Source organism: Amblyraja radiata, chromosome 3 (genome assembly GCF_010909765.2).
Source record: "Amblyraja radiata isolate CabotCenter1 chromosome 3, sAmbRad1.1.pri, whole genome shotgun sequence".
In the NCBI taxonomy this organism is placed as follows: Eukaryota; Metazoa; Chordata; class Chondrichthyes; order Rajiformes; family Rajidae; genus Amblyraja; species Amblyraja radiata.
Window position 1 is genome coordinate 20,954,228 of NC_045958.1, and position 17,507 is coordinate 20,971,734.

The following is a 17,507-nucleotide window of genomic DNA, read 5'->3' on the forward strand; positions in this document are numbered from 1 at the left end:
ACGGGGTACTGATTGGGGATGATCAGCCATGATCATATTGAATGGTGGTGCTGGCTTGAAGGGCCGAATGCCTACTCCTGCACCTATTGTCTATTGTAACTTTTGTTGAATTCCATTTTTATTATAAAACTAGACCAAGTGGGACCCGTCCCCTCAATGCGAAAGTGGGGGGCGGCCTGCAGCGGTAGAGAGAGAGAGAGAGACGGAGAGACGGTAGAGAGGAGAGATGGAGGGAGAGGGCAGAGACAGAGGGAGAGGGTAGAGACGGAGAGAGAGGGCAGAGGGAGAGGGCAGCAGGCTGACGAATCAAGGAAGGCCGCGGGCGGGCGTCAACCCGAGCAGCGGCCTCCCCACCAGGTGCCGGCGGGCGGGCGTCGACCAAAGGACTGCGAGTTCGGCCGCTTCAGTCAAGGGCCCGACGTCATCTCCGGCGGTGTCTATTGAATAACGGGGCAGGGAGGGGTCGGTGGCGGGGGTGACGTCACTCACAGCGCATGGAAGACGGCGCACAGCCACAGCCTTTTTCTCAGGGTGAAAATGTCAAAGGCCAGAGAGTATAGCTTTCAGGTCATATAGCTTTCAGGAGGAATATTCAAAGGAAATGTACATGGCAAGTTTTTTTGGGGAGAGTGCTTGATGCCTGCATCGTGCTGCAAGACTGGTGGTGGCAGCAGATACGATAATGTTTAAGAGGCTTTTAGATAGGCACATGGGTATGCAGGAATATGGATCATATGCAGGCAGAGGAGACTAGTTTAACTTGCCATTGTGTTCACAGACATTTTGGGGCAAAGGGCCTATTCCTCTGCTCTACTGTTTGTGTATACTAATTAGGTGAATCCAGCTTTATCGTCCTACTCGTTTCCAAGTATGTTTGAGAGGGGGAATTGAAATCTCATTGTTTGATAAATTTAACATCAATCTTCTTTAAACAGCATGTTATAAGGTATATAATTAAGTTTATGCATTTAGTTTCATGTTTGGCATGCAGTGTTGTGTGTTTATTTTAGGTTCTAGAAGAGACCGGATTCGACATTAGAGATCGCATTTGTAAAGATGACTACATTGAACAAAGAATCAATGATCAACTAGCTCGATTATACATAATACCAGGTGTTCCAAAGGATACAAAATTTAACCCTAAAACGAGAAAAGAAATCCGGGTATTTGCAACTTGAAAATTTACTCGTTTGTATTTTTAATTCGGCCGGTAATCTTGCAAAGCAGTAACCTTTTTATTTAATTGTATTTATTATTTCACCATAAATATCTGCATATCTTTTGCGGTTCACATCATTTGTAACCAGATTCTCTTATGTAATTGCATTGTGCTTGCATAAAGTGTATACACAGGCCATCCCGGGGTTACGAATGGATTTTACAGACATACATAAGTCGATGATATCCATGTTGGAAAACAAAAAATAATCACTCTTTGGTAACCTCAACTCCACAATATTGTAATGAATGACATCAAAAGCACACAAGAAAGAACAATTACTAAACAAGACAAGAACATTTACTAAAGGTGGAGTGAGAGAAGAAACTAGTTCTGCCATTCATAGGAACAAATGGATGTACGTACGTCGGACTTTTGAATTTATGGGAGCTCAATCATGGACAGGGATATCTATAAATTGGGTGTTCATAATCTGGGATGGCCTGTATCATGAAGATATATAATATTCAACAATTATATAATACAGGATATAATATAATCTCGAGTGAATTATGCAAATCCTTGGAATTGTATTTCATGCCAAGCTTTCTTGCCATCTGTACTCATTTACCAAAATCACTACCTTTTATCTGTCTTTTTTTATTATTTACCCAAAGGTTCCATATTTTAAAATTAGTATCTTCATTCAAAAGTCCTATACCCAACGGAATATCCTTTCCCATCCAGTTTCCTGCTATCCTAATGTGTCAATTTTAAAATTCTTATCTGCTTTTTTATCACTCCACATCTTTACTCCATCTTACACATTTCAATCTAACTTCCTTGCACGTTTTCTCTGCTCTTAATTTTAGTATTCCTAATTGATTCTTGATAAGCGACTGCCTCTTTCACGACTGCTTTTGAGATCTAGATATACTCATTTTGTCTGCTTCACCACCCCTTGTTAATTTTGCTAACTCCTCCAAACATATAAACTATCCCTGTGATTCCTATTCCTGTTTCTCTTTTCCTCTTCTTTCCTTTTAACCTAACTAACCCTTGTGTTGCAATAAGATGACATTCTGTGGGTAAGAAGTGCCTTACAAGTGGCGTTTTTAATTCATTTTATTTTAGAACATTGAATGGTTTTCCATCGAGAAGTTGCCATCCCATAGGAATGACATGACTCCCAAGTCAAAACTGGGTTTAGCACCCAATAAGTTTTTCATGGCTATTCCATTTATAAGGTAAGTTTGCAAATGTGGTGCCCTCTTAATCCTTTCAAAGGCTGAATTCTATCGCAGGTTGAAGATTTTCTTATCTAGTCCACATCACAAAATTAGAAATTGTTCAGCCAGAGCTGAACACACTTCTTTGCATCGGCGTACAATGATGTCTTGCTCTTTGTGCGTAGTGGTGGAAAGATTGGTGGACACAGGGTCGCAACGTGAACGCTCTTTCCTTGACTCCAGGTTGAAGATGGATTTACAATTGAGGTGGGGGGTGCTCATCAAGTTTTAAATCCTGTGATCTGAAAATGAATTGATTACTGTGTTGTACCGTGTTGTTGCTAGTTGACTAATACTCAATGCTGTTAATTGCTATCGGTGGTGAGAAATATTTTGTTATTAGATGTGGAGTGGATGACAGGAATGTAAGCCTAATTTTTCAACCTGTGAATTATACAGATAGAATTGCGAAAAGTTTCAACTGAAAATTATTTCAAGATTAATTATTATTATATTGAATTTAGTTTTCTCATTCTAAGGCGTGGGGTTCTTGACATTCATTATTTCGTTGGTATCAGCCGAAGAGTACATGGGATTCATTAACTAATGGTTACTTTTGGGTGATTGAATCTAATGTTGGCATTCTTGGTTCTTGGTTACTTGGTCCTCCAAAATATTCCAACTGGAATTTAAACTGGAGGTGGTGAAGGGAGGGATTAAGCCAGAAAGGGTATAAAAGAACACACACTATAGAATTTGACATAAAACATCCCCACACAGCAGAATCAAAGTTTCCCACTGTGTGGGAAGGCACCAAAGTCAGTCTCTTCCTCCTCTGTTCCTCATGGTCAGGGCCTCCCCAAGCCCTCCGCAGTTGCAGCTACGGGCGGCCCGATGTCCAGGACCGCTCGCCGGGGTGATACAAGTCCTCAGCGGCGTGGACACCAGAGTCGGCCCCCTCCTACCGGAGTCAGCGGCTCCCAAAGTCCGTAGGCCGCGCCGGGTGGAGACTGCTGCTGGCGGCCCTCTGCAAGGCGCCCCAGGACTCCATGATGTTGTTCAGCGCCGCCCTAGCTTGTGAGGAGGTAGGTGAGGAGGTAGTTTATGCAGATGGTCAGAATATGGCTTTTGTCTCCTTGTTATTTGGCTATATTAGCATTTTTTAGAATAGGATTAGGTATTGAGGGAAAAAATTAAGTGCTGGAGGAACTCTGCAGGTCAGGCAGCATCTGTGGTGGGAATGGATTGACAACAGTTCCTTTTAAAACATATTGTGTTATAAAGGGGAGGCCATTTGAAACTGAGATGAGAAAAATTTCACCCAGAGAGTTGTGAATTTGTGAAATTCTCTGCCATAGAAGGGAGTAGAGGCCAATTCACTGGATGAATTTAAAAGAGTTAGATAGAGCTTTAGGGGCTAGCGGAATCAAGGGATATGTGGAGAAGGCAGGCACGGGTTACTGATTGTGGATGATCAGCCATGATCACAATGAATGGCGGTGCAGGCTCGAAGGGCCCACTGGCCTCCTGCACCTATTTTCTATGTTTCTATTGTTGATTTTCAGCTTTAACAAACCGCTCATTATTTGTGGCCTATCACCTGTTTAACTTTTGGACATAACTTTTAATGTTCTGCAAATCATTTTTGAAGTAAACTTGTTGTCTTCATAGGCCATTAAGAGATTGGATATCCAAAAACTATGCAGATTCTTCAGATAGCGATGGACTTGTATCTAATAACACAACACCATCTAAAACTTTATTGGAAAGGATAAATACAAGGTAAGTGTAATAATATTGAACCTTTGTAGCCTTCCAGTCACAAAATGCCTGTCGATCTTTGTATTCAGTAACAGCCAATTCCAGGTTCACTTCATCAAAGATAGATACAAAATGCTGGAGTAACTCAGTGGGTAAGGCAACATCTCTGGATTGTGTATAAAATCATGAGAGGAATAGATCGGGTAGGTGCACAGAGTCTCTTTCCCAGAGCAGGTGAATCAAGGACCAGAGGAATTAGGTTTAAGGTGTAGGAGAAAAGATTTAATAGGAATCTGAGGGGTAACATTTTCACAAAAAGGACGGTGGATGTATGGAACAAGATGCTGGGGGAGGTAGGTGTCCTTGAGACTCTTGAAAGGCGCCCATAAATAAATAAAAATAAAATTAAATAAATAAATAAATAAATTATTATCCCGAAATTTAAGAAATTGTTAGACAGGTACATGGACAGGACAGGTTTGGAGGGATATGGACCAAACGTGGGTAGGTGGGACTAATGTAGCTGGGACATGAATGAATGAATACGTTTATTGGCCAAGTATGTACACATACAAGGAATTTGCCTTGGTGCTCTGCTCGCAAGTAACAACACGACATACAGTAACAATTAAGAATGACACATAAAACATTAATAATAAAACATTACAGTTTAAACATGTGAATGAAATAAAATACCAGAAGAAAATGAGGCTACAGACTTTTGGTTATTGAGAAGAGCTACTACTCATGGGGAAAAAAGCTGCTTTTATGTCTGGCTGTGGCTGCTTTGACGGTCTGGAGTCGCCATCCAGAGGGAAGTACTTCAAAGAGTTTGTGGTCAGGGTGGGAGGGGTCAAAGATGATCTTACCCGCTCGCTTCCTGGCCCTTGTAGTGTACAGTTCGTCAATGGAGGGAAGGTTGCGGCCAACAACCTTCTCAGCTGATTGGACGATTTGCTGCAGCCTCCGGATGTCGTGCATGGTGGCTGAGCCAAACCAGACCATGATGGAGAAGGTGAGGACAGACTCTACAATGGCCGTATAGAATTGGACCATCATTGTCGGTGGCAGGAAGTACATCTCTGTTGGGCCTTTTTGACTGTGGAGTCGATGGTGCCCCCCCCCCCCCCCCAATTTCAGGTCCTTGGAGATGATGGGTCCAAGGAACTTAAAAGTCTCCACGGAGTGACTGTGGTGTTGTTGATGATAGACAAAACTGCTGGAGAAACTCAGCGGGTGAGGCAGCATCTATGGAGCGAAGGAATGGGTGACGTTTCGGGTCGAGACCCTTCTTCAGACTGATGAGGGGATGAGGGGGGCTGGAAGAAGAAAGGAAGAGGCGGAGACGGTGAGCTGTGGGAGTGCTGGGAAGGGGAGGGGAAAGAGGGAGAAAGTAAGGACTACCTGAAATTGGAGGTCAATGTTCATACCGCTGGTGTGTAAACTACCCAAGCGAAATATGAGGTGCTGCTCCTCCAATTTACGGTGGGACTCACTCAGGCCATGGAGGCGGTCCAGGACAGAAAGGTCGGATTCGGAATGGGAGGGGGAGTTGAAGTGCTGAGCCACCGGGTGATCAGGTTGGTTATTGCAAACTGAGTGGAGGTATTGGGTAAAGCGATCGCCAAGCCTGCGCTTGGTCTCACCGATGTAGAGCAGCTGACACCTAGAGCAGCGGATGCAATAGATGAGATTGGAGGAGGTGCAGGTGAACCTCTGCCGCACCTGGAAAGACTGCTTAGGTCCTTGGATGGAGTTGAGGGGGGAGGATAAGTGACAAGTTGTACATTTCCTGTGGTTGCAAGGGAAAGTACCCGGGGAGGGGGTGGTTTGGGTGGGAAGGGAAGAATTGACCAGGGAGTTACGGAGGCAGCGGTCGCTGCGGAAAGCCGGCAGGGGAGGAGATGGGAAGATGTGGCCAGTGGTGGGATCCCGTTGGAGGTTGCGAAAATGTCGGAGGATTATCTGTTGTATGTGACGGCTGGTAGGGTGGAAGGTGAGGCAAGGGGGACTCTTTCCTTGTTACGAGTAGGGGGATGGGGAGTGAGAGCAGAGTTACGGGGTATAAAAGAGCCTCATCTATAGTCGAAGAGGGGAACCCCCGTTCCCTGAAGAATGAAGACATCTCCGATGCCCTGGTTTGGAACACCTCATCCTGGGTGCAGATGCGGCGTAGATGGAGGAATTGGGAGTAGGGGATGTCCTTACAGGAAGCAGTGTGGGAACAAATGTAGTCCAGATAGCCGTGGGAGTCAGTAGGTTTAATAGTAGATGTCGGTCAGTAGTCTGTTGCTTGCGATGGAGTGAGGTCTAGAAACAGTAGGGACATGTCGCAAATGGTCCAGGTGAATTTGAGTGCCGGATGGAATTTCGTGGTGAAATGGATGAAGTCAGTGAGTTCTGCATGGGTGCGGGAGGTAACACCAATGCAGCCGTCGATATAGCAGAGGTAGAGTTCGGGGATAGGACAACGGGACGCCTCGAACAAGAATTGTTTGACGTACCCTACAAAGAGGCAGACATAGCTGGGTCCATGCGCGTGCCCATAGCTACGCCTTTGGAGGAAATGGGAGGAGTCAAACGAACAGTTGTTGAGGGTAAGGACCAGCGGGGGAGAGTATCGGTAGACGGGGATTGGTTAGTTCTGCAGTCGAGGAAGAAACGGAGGGCTTTAAAACCCTCCTGGTGGGGGATGGAGGTGTAGAGTGACTGGACATCCATGGTGAAGATGAGGGAATGGGGGCCTAGAAAACAGAAGTCATGGAGGAGACGAAGAGCGTGTGAAGTGTCTTGGACATAGGTAGGGAGGGATTTAACCAGGGGGGATAGGATGGAGTCGAGGAATGTGGAAATAAGTTTGGTGGGACATGAACAAGCAGAAACAATGGGTCTGCTAGGACAGTCAGGTTTGTGGATTTTGGGGAGGAGGTAAAATCGGGCCGTGCGGGGCTGGGGAACTATGAAGTTGGAGCTGGGGAGAGCAGGGAGCCAGAAGTGATGAAGCCAGTAATAGTGTTTGAGATAATGGCCTGGTGCTCATTTGTGGGGTCATGGTCCAAGGTTAAGTAGGAGGAGGTTTCTGAGAGTTGACGCCTCAGACTTGTAGAGATCAACGCGCCAGGCTACCATGGCACCTCCCTTGTCGCAGGTTTGATCACCAATTCTGGGTTGTTGCAGAGTGAGTGGAGGGCTGTACGTTTAGGGGGGGGGGGGGGGGAGAGGTTAGAGTGAGAAAGGGGAGTGGAGAAGTTGAGGCGGTTGATGTCCTGCCAGCAGTTTAAAATAAAAAGATCTAAAGGAGGTAGATGGCCATGGGGAGTCCAAGAGGAGGGGGTCCTTTGGAGATGGGGTCATCACTAGGGGGTGAGGACTCCTTCCCATGGAAAAACGCTTGAATGCGGAGGCGACGGAAGAAGAGCTCCACTTCGTGGCGAACGCGTAACTCATTGAAGTGGGGACGGAGGGAAACAAAGGTGAGGCCTCTGCTGAGGACAGACCGTTCGGTATCAGTGTTGTTGATGGTGAGTGGGGGGAGGGGAGGGGGAGCTCTCCTAAAGTCTACTATCAATTCCACTGTCTTAAGAGCATTGAGCTCCAGATTGTTACCAGGATGCCAGCTGTGTCACTTCCTGTCTGTAGGCAAACTTGAGAAGCTTGACAGAGGAGTCTGTGGCAAATAGACAATAGGGGCTGGAGAAGGCCAATTCGGTCCATCGAGCCAGCACCGCCATTCAGTGTTCATGGCTGATCATCCACATTCAGTACCCCATTCCTGCCTTCTCCCCGTATACCCTATGTTTAAGAGCTCTATCTAACTATTTCCTTGAAAGCATCCAGAGAATTGGCCTCCACTGCCTTCTGAGGCAGAGAATTCCATAGATTCACAACCCTTTGTGTGAAAACGTTTTTCTTCATCTCCGTTCTAAATAGCTTATTCTTGAACTGTGGCCCCTGGTTCTGGACTCCCTCAACATCGGGAACATGTTTCATGCTTCTAGCATGTCCAATCCCTTAATAATCTTATAGGTTTCAATAAGATATCCTCTCATCCTAAATTTCAGAGTATACAAGCCCAGCCGTTCCATTCTATCAACATATGACAGTCCCACCATCTCGGAAATTAACCTCGTGAACCTACGCTGCATACCCTCAATAGCAAGAATGTCCTTCCTCAAATTTGGAGACCAAAACTGCACACAATACTCCAGGTGTCGTCTCACTGGGGCCCTGTACAACTGCAGAAGGACCTCTTTGCTCCTATACTCAACTCCTTGTTATGAAGGCCAACATGCCATTCACTTTCTTCACTGCCTGCTGTACTTGCATGCTTACTTGGTGGTGTAGAGAGAGTAAAGGTGCTCCTATGCTGAGGGTCTGCGGGTCCGAGATGTGCTTTCCCAGCCTCACATGCTGCTTCCTGTCTCTCAGGAAGTTGGTGATCCACTGACAGAGGGGTTCAGGCAGCCATCTTGGAGAGTTTGGAGTGTAGTATCTCTGGCACAATGGTGTTGAATGCAGAGTTTAAATCAACAAACAAAATCCTTGCATAGGTCCCCTGGCGGTCTAGGTGCTGGAGGACGGTACAGGCCTTGGTTGACTGTGTCATCCACCGATCAATTGGCCCGGTTGGCCATCCAGTGTGACAGGCCTGTAGTCATTAAGACCAGTGATCCTTGTCTTTTTGTGTACAGGGACAATAGTGGAGACTTTGAAGCAGGCAGGGACAGTACAGGTTTGCAGAGACTGGTTGAAAATGTCTGTATAGACCGGTGCCAGTTATTCGGCACAGAGCTTGAGGGTAGAGAGCGAAACATTGTCTGGTCCTGGAGATTTCCGGCTTTTCTGTCTTCTGAATAGCCTCTCCACCTCCTCAATTTCTATTGTTAGTGATGGAGAAGTGGCCAGACTGATATTGGGCAGCAAGGAAGGGGTGTGTAGTGGACGATGGCCCTGCCTTTGCAGACTGGAGTCGGGCTGTAAGTGGGTGTTAAGTGGTGATTGGAGAGGGGTGGGTGGGAAAGGGCCCAGTCTTTGCAGACTGGAGTCAGGCTGTAAATAGGTGTGAAGTGTTGGTTGGGGAGGGGGTACCAGGGTTAAGTTTCTGTTTATCGAACTTGCAGTAGAACTCGTTCAGGTCGTTGGTCAGCTGACGATTGTCCAAGGAGCGGGGGGGTTGTCCTCTTGTAGCTGGTGATTTTGTGCGCCCTTTCAAACTGAAGAAGAGTCACTAGCTGAGAACGTGCTCCTCAACTTCTCATAGTACCTTTCCTTGGCAGCTCTGTTTCCTCTTCTCAGCTTGTACTTGGCCTGCCTGTAGAGGTCTGCATCCCCGCTCCTGTAGGCCTCATCTTTAGACTGGCAGAGCTGTCCGAGTTCTGCAGTAAACCAGGGCTTGTCGTTGTTGAACCAGATTCGGGTTCTAGTGGGAATGCAACTGTCCTCATAAAAGCTGACATTTGATGCCACCCTGTCTGTATACTCATTGAGGCTTGTGGTTGCTTCCCTGAACACATTCCAACCGGTGCAGCCAAAGGAGAACTAGGTTTTCAATGCCCTCACTTGTCCACCTTTTCATTATTCTGACCACAGGCTTAGCAAATTTTAGTTTCTGCCTGTAGGTCGGAATAAGGTGAACTAAACAATGATCAGAGAGACCCAGAGCCGCACGGGGAACAGAGCGATATGTGTTTTTGATTGAAGTGTAACAGTGATCAAGTGTTCTCTCCCCTCTGGTGGGTGAGGTAACATGAAGTCTGTACTTTGGAAGGTCTCAGCTGAGGTTACCCTTGTTAAAGTCCCCCAAAACAATGACCATGAAAGTCACTCTCTACCCTTATTACCTGGTCAGCAGTTGACAAAGATGGATTCTAGATTGGGAGTACCGTGATATCGTTGCACCAGTCCTGGTTAGGAAAGAAACATATTCCACTGCCTCTTCATTTTTCCGCTGCCTCTGCTTCACGGTCCACTCTATGTAATTGAAAGCCAGCCAGTTGCAGTGCATTGTCCGGGGTCAACTCACACAGCCAGGTCTCGGTGAAATACTGGGCAGCGGCTTGAGAGAAGTCCTTGTTTGTTTGGCACAGGAGTTCGTCCACTTTGTTGTTGAGAGAATGTAGATTTGCAAGGAACATCCTCGGGAGCGGTGTGCGTAATCCTCGTCGCTGTAGTCGGGCGAGTGCTTCCCAGGGGTCCTCCTCCGTCTCAAGACCTTGAACACAGCCACAGCCCCGCCGATGAGTATGTCCAAATAATCCAGCGAGTGAGAGAAATCCAGAACGATGTTTGGAGGTACTGTATGTCTGATGTTAATGTGTACCTCTCTCGTGAAAGAAATCTTTGTGGGGTTTTCACAGACGACACAAATGAACAATCACATACAAAACAGCAAGAAGCAGCACACCGTGACAGCCATCATCAACGCCAGCCGGTTAATTTGGCTAGTGTGGGCAGGTTGGGCCAACCTGAAGGGCCTGTTTTCACCCTCTGTGACTCAGAAAAGGAATAGGTCATGTTTTGGGTTGGAACCCCTCTTCAGACTGATAGACAGAGAAGTCTGTAACAAAACGGCCAGCAATAAATAGATGACCTCTCGATGGGTGGAGATAGTCCACTAGTTGGGTGCTGCAAAGCTCTGCAAGGGACCCCAGTTATTTACAATATATATTAACAATTTAGACGAGGGAATTAAATGTAACATCTCCAAGTTTGCGGATGACACAAAGCTGGGTGGCAGTGTGAGATGCGATGAGGCTGCAGGGTGACTTGGATAGGTTGGGTGAGTGGTCAGATGCAATATAATGTGGATAAATGTGAGGTTATCCACTTTGGTGGCAAGAACAGGAAGGCAGATAATTATCTGAATGGTGCCGGATTAGGAAAAGGGTAGGTGCAACGAGATTTGGGTATGCTTGTACATCAGTCACAGAAAGTAAGCATGCAGGTGCAGCAGACAGTGAATGTCATGTTGGCCTTCATTGTGAGAGGATTTGAGTTTAGGAGCAAGGAGATCCTTGTGCAGTTTTACAGGGCCGCACATCCAGTTTTATATTCCATTTGGAATATTTTGGAGGACCAAGAAACCAAGAACCAAGAACCTGGAGTGAGACCGCGCCTGTAATAAGACCTTACCTGGAGTATTGTGTGCAATTTTGGTCTCCTAATTTGAGGAAGGACATTTTTGTTATTGAGGGAATGCAGCGTAGGCTCACCAGGTCAATTCCCGGTATGGCAGGACTGACATATGATGAAAGAATGGGTCGACTGGGCTTGTATTCGCTGGAATTTTGAAGGATGAAAGGGAATCTTATAGTGCATATAAAATTCTTAAAGGATTGGACAGGCTACATGCAGGAAAAATGTTCCCGATGTTGGGGGAAGTCCAGAACCAGGGGTCCTTTTAAGAATAGGGGTAGGCCATTTAGGACTGAGATGAGGAAAAACCTTTTCACCCAGAGAGTTGTGAATCTGTGGAATTCTCTGCCACAGAAGGCATTGGAGGCCAATTCACTGGATGTTTGCATGAGAGAATTAGATTTGGCTCTTAGGGCTAACGGAATCAAGGGATATGGGGAAAAATCAGGAACGGGGTACTGATATTAGATGATCAGCCATGATCATATTGAATGACGGTGCCAGCTCGAATGGCCTAATCCTGCACCTATTTTTCTATGTTTCCATGTTATCTAACTGAATTGAAAAAAATATTTGTCATTTTTTGTTTGTCATGTTTGCAATGATTATGTGAAATGTTAGCAATGTGCTTGTGATCTGTGGTGGAATTTGCCATTTCAGCAGTTTTATACGTTTAAAGATATGCATTGAAAGGTGAAAATACAAAACAACCATTTTATCTTTATCAAATAGATCTTCCATAAAATCTGAATTTTTGTTTGCTAGAAAAAGAGCTCGACAGAATCAACAGTTAGTTGATGGATTTTCAGGAGACCAATGGACATGTTCAGTAAAACACAGACCACAGCAGAAGGCATTCAGTCAAACCAATCAGGTTGACCTTTCTGAAGCAATAAAGAATAAGGTAAGCGACTAATATTAACTGGAAAGAAACCCAGCTTAGTATACGTTTTTTGGTGATTATATAGCGCAAAGCTGTAGCTTTTACGACCAAATAATCAGGGATGGTTTAATCTAATGTCATTATTGTATGTGCTTTCATAGCTTGGTTTCTTGCAATCATTGGCAACTTTTCTTGAACACAATTGTAACTTGGTCGCAAATATGGCGAAATGGTATTTATCAATGGAGTCGTTTATATCAATTTAATGATATGGGGAATAATAGCTTTTTTCAGTTGTGCCATTTTCCTTTCCCTGTCTAGCTGGAAGTAATTGTTCAAATGTGGCAATTACACCTTCCTCTCACGGCATTACACATTGTGCATTGCATAACATCTAATCTTCGTAGTTCACGTGTCTTTTAAAAAAAAATGTTGTCAATGTTTTAATTGCTTACTTTTATTTGTTATATCGTATTTGAAAGGATTTGTTTGAGAGGTATATGATTTATATTATTCGTAAAGATAATTGAAGATCATTTTGTATAATGGAAGGCAAGAAAGATTCCTCGCTCAGGAACAATGGAAAAACAATTTAAAATTGAGAGCCACAGAAATGCAAATACTCTGTTCTCTCAGGAAAGAACTGTTCTTAACATCTGACCTTGTAACCACTGGCCTTCCATTGTCTATTTACTTGAAACAGACTGCCTATTCAACACCGCCTATATACTGAATCATCATGTAAACAAGTCAAATCATGCTTATATCATAAAACCTTTATCCCCTTATTAATATGTTTTAAATGCTCCTTTCCCTAAGCCTCAATAACCACCACTCATATCATCATCATTTGTCATATTCAAGTCTTTTAGTAAGACCAAATGGTATGATGGTCAATTGCCCTACAAGAGACCCTCTACCACCTATATACTCCAATTATCACTTCAAGGTATTCTTCGTGAATCAAAAGCCATATCTCATTCTTTTGCACCCTTTTAGTGCTTTCATCATTAATCCTGTCCATATGCAAAATGCTATATATGAAAGATCACTTGCTTGTTATGAATCCATTTTCGTAATGTATCAGGTACTCCTGAGCAATTGACCATCATCTATCGTCCTAACAGTCGCTGAAATCTTAGCATCAACTGCAAACCTGCCTGCATCTTCGACATAACTAAGAATAGAAAAAGAAACTGTCCTAACACTGATTCCTGTGGCATGCCACAGATGATCAGTGTCCAAACCGTTTACATGTATAGTTACACTACTTCCTATCATGGCTTCCCTGCCTATTCTTAATGTATTTCAACCAATACAAGAGGCAATGTCCTTGCAGAGAAGCATCTTTGCAATTGTCGGTCAAAGGCTTTTTTACAAGTTAACTTAGACCATGACTGGTTGCTTTTGTCCATCTCTCAAGCATCTTGGTTATTTGCTGATATCAGTCCAATGAGCCTATCATTGCCAATGTGCTTGTCTGTTCATGAACTGGCTTTCAGCTGAAGAGGTCTTTGCAGTGTGTGATGACCTATAGAAATAGTATGGTCAAAGTACTTTCAGGGTAACAGTCCAATCCCAATGAAGACTTTTGGGCAGATGTCATATGGCCTAGATACTCAGCCATTTTCAGATTTCTAATTCTTCACAAACCACCAAGTTCATTCAAATTTATAATAGGTTTTGTTAACAATATCTTGAAATTCTAATCATTAAGCATTGTTTTTAAAATTGAAGACTATAGTGAAGTTCCTTTTAAATATTTCTGGGGTGCAGGTATAAGTTTGTTTTTATAATAATAAATGAGGAGGAATCAAGTGATTTTATTTGTCAGCCTCTTAAACTCATTTCTATATTAGTCACATAATGTCCGAGGCAATGGCAGAAAACAGCAACAAGATACACCTAACCAGAAGAAGAAGCCTAATGGAGTAAACAGTCAGCAGGCCAAACAATACCAGATATTGGTGAGTTTTTTGCTATAAATTAAGTAAAAATGAGGGATTGTTCCAATGGCAGCAAAACGATTGTGGAAAGGAAGATTTTTATTTGTAATTCTAGTAGGCTTTAAATATAAAGGCACTTCCAAGAGCGCCTTCCCTGTTTGTACAAGTATTCAGCCCAATTATCATTATATGGCGTTTGTAATATTTTAAGAATTATATTTTCTTTGACTTTGCAAGTTGTTAAACAAAGTTTAACAATGATATTCCAGATTTTCCCTTTCTTTACTTTCTTGTAATGCATTTTAAAGTGCTTTGTGTAAAATGTCCTAAATGACAAATGAATTTCAGCTTTAAAAAAAATATTTTCCAGAAATCTGACAAAAAACTTCAGCCACGGCGCCTGCAGGACAATTTTGGAATGGGTAAGATCATTGTGTAACTTTTTCAGAATGTATACAACTAAATGCTGTTGTGTAAAACTTGCCATTTGAAAACATTCATATTTTACATATTGTTTTCAGTTCAAATCTTTAATTTTCTTCTTAGGTGCAGTTTGTGAACTATGCAGTTCAAATAAACTCATGGAATATTCTGGGACATGTAGATCAGGTTCTGATCTCTCTGATTCCTGCAACGGGCACTCTGATTTTTCATCTAATGCCTTTCTCAGCTTCAAGTTTGATCGAGATGCAATAATGAAATGCTTTGACCTATGACTGAATGTTGGTCTTTGTGAAGGGATCAGAAGGTTGGAAGGAACATGTTTACAAGATCATTGAAAACTGGGCTTTCATCCCTTGTGTGAAAGGGCCCAAGGATTTTTAAAAAGTTTTTAAAAATATAAATTAACATGATGTCATGTTTGAAGCAATTTAGCCTTTTTACACTATTACCTTTTCAGTATTTGGAATTGACAATAGGTTTTCTTAAAATGGTTATTTCAGTAACGTAGAACTGGAAAACAGGTTTTAACTATTCACATTACCAGCTTACTTTCTATCCTGCTCCTCCACCTCTCTTAGTTTCAACTACTCTTTCTTAATGTGCAAGCACAGTTGAAGGATGTCTGACTTTTTCAAGTGGGAACTCAAAAAGGTGGGGTTATTACAGATTATTTTATTTATGCAGTTTGATGAATTGTAATTTTGGTGATGCGATATAGTCCAGATGCCGGTTATTTTTTTGTTCCCCTGATGTTCCTTTGTAGAATTTCCATTGCCTGAAAGGACACATTGAATGGTCTTCATTGTTGGTGTAGTTATATGGTGTTCAATTGTTTTCATTTTACTGTTTGTTCACTCCTAGCAATTCCCAGACCAGTAGTCCTGTAACATGAACTGATTTTTCCATTTATTCAGCAATTTTTAAAGAAATTTCTCATTTTTCATACATTAGTACTGTGGCTGTTTGTCATGAGAATGGGATATCGGCTACTTATTTTAAAATGCCTGTCAGGCCAATTGAGAATGTAACCTCTTCTTTCTGTTACTCAAATTATTAAAAAGATCAGTTGAGTAGTGATTTGAAACCTACTATTTGGAAAATGTTTTAAGAAGTAATTTAGTTAATTAAAGCCCATTGATTCAAGTGGCTATCGCTAATGTATAAAAATAACCCTTGGTTAGCTGTGGTAATGAGAACGTTGATATTATATAAATAATGGACATTTTGTAGATTAAAATGTCATCAGTCATGATGAATATTAGGCAAAAGGCTACCACAGAGTTATCAGTCCAAATTAGTGAGATAAGGAATATACTTCTGAAAAGTGATTTCAAATTTATCTAGCCAGCTCATCTATTTAATGAAGATACAACCTTGACTGTCATCCTATTGCAGAAAAAAACTCAAACAGAACATCATGATTTTAACTAAGTCAGTTGTGCACTGCAAAACTAGTATATACTACACAAATGATGGTTTACTGTAAAGTGATTTTAAATTTTAACTTTTAAGGTTGTTCAATTTGACATACAAGTAGTCTATTTGGTATAATAGTGTGTCTGGATAGTACGAAAGTAACAACCAAATAAATTATGATGCTACATTGTTTAAGAAAATATCTATTCTTCTTGTTAGCATTTATAACCTTCTGAACGGAGGATTTTAAAACATTGATAGTATTGTTGTAATAAAGTGTGCATTTGTTTATCCCACTTTCACGCAGTGGGAGAATTTGAGCAAAGGATGTAGATTTTGGGATTGAGACTATTTTTAGCTTTTAAAAAATAAATAAAATCTATTTACATATGAATAGGCTTCCTGGGTAGGAATTTATTTTTACACTGAATGCATATTTTACTTTCTGGAGATAGTCTTTTAGTGCAGTGATTATGGATACCACTTGACCCTCGTGGTAATGTTCTTTCATTTTCAAAGGGCTAAAGGAAACATTTGCGATGAATTTGTGCAATTGGGTAGCACTTTTATTATAGTACTTGAAATTTTTGCTTTAAACACTTTAATGCTTGCTTACATTGGAAGTGTCTTTTGTTTCCTGCACCCAAAATAATATTTTTAATTTTTAAAGCCTCCTTATAAGGTTGTGCAAACTTGATAAAATTGGCAAAAACTTCTGTTGGGGTTAACTTGACACTGGGGCATGGTCAGTCTGGTGAATAGAAATTATATTTATGATTTTAAGAAAATGACAGTAAAACTAATCCAGTATGCAATTGTTCAGAAATACCAAGGGTACAGCATCTAGTTCACTCATTGTACACCAAGCCCTTGTATCTGCAGGCACATGATCCTTTCTAAGTAGGCTATGGATTATTGGCTATGCAGCCTAAATTGGGGTCACGAGCACCATAAGTCTGAAATGTTGGTCAGCTTGCCAGAAGCATGTGGTGGGATTGGAACTAGGATCTGATTTGGAAGTGTTTAAGAAGGAACTGCAGATGCTGGAAAATCGAAGGTACACAAAAATGCTGGAGAAACTCAGCGGGTGCAGCAGCATCTATGGAGCGAAGGAAATAGGCAACGTTTTGGGCCGAAACCCTGATTTGGAAGTGTAGGCTGAGATCGGGAGTGGTGGCCGAGCTCGAGGGCTCGGTCGGAGTATGGGCTGGGCTTGAGATCCAGGGACCTACAAGCTGAAACTTGTTATGTTCTGTTTCCCACGTTTTAAATTCACCAATTTTGCCAGAAATTTAATTGTACAATTCTGTAATGTAACGATTTGTTAGGGTAGTATAAGTAATATCCTACAGTATAGATAATCTGCTGGACTGGCACCATCAAATTCCTGAGGCATTGGGCGATGGAGAGCAGTTATCAATAAGGGAGTGAAAACAAAACTAAGCCATTCTGATTTGCACATTTAATAAATTTAATAAATGTGCAATAGGGAAGCCATATTAAAGCCTGATTATTGAATCATTAAGATTTATTTT

General features: G+C 42.5%; 1 protein-coding gene across 1 annotated transcript in view; it reads left to right on the forward strand.

Moving 5' to 3' along the window:
* dcp2 (decapping mRNA 2) overlaps positions 1-16,366 on the forward strand; it is a 30,031-nt gene extending 13,665 nt beyond the window's left edge. Inside the window, exons 5-11 of the mRNA XM_033017439.1 lie at positions 1,011-1,163; positions 2,294-2,406; positions 4,060-4,170; positions 12,049-12,187; positions 14,026-14,133; positions 14,483-14,534; positions 14,659-16,366. Of these exons, the coding sequence (XP_032873330.1) occupies positions 1,011-1,163; positions 2,294-2,406; positions 4,060-4,170; positions 12,049-12,187; positions 14,026-14,133; positions 14,483-14,534; positions 14,659-14,828 (846 nt within the window). The 3' untranslated portion in view covers positions 14,829-16,366. The remainder of the gene's footprint in view (positions 1-1,010; positions 1,164-2,293; positions 2,407-4,059; positions 4,171-12,048; positions 12,188-14,025; positions 14,134-14,482; positions 14,535-14,658) is intronic.
* Positions 16,367-17,507: the final 1,141 nt, after the last annotated feature.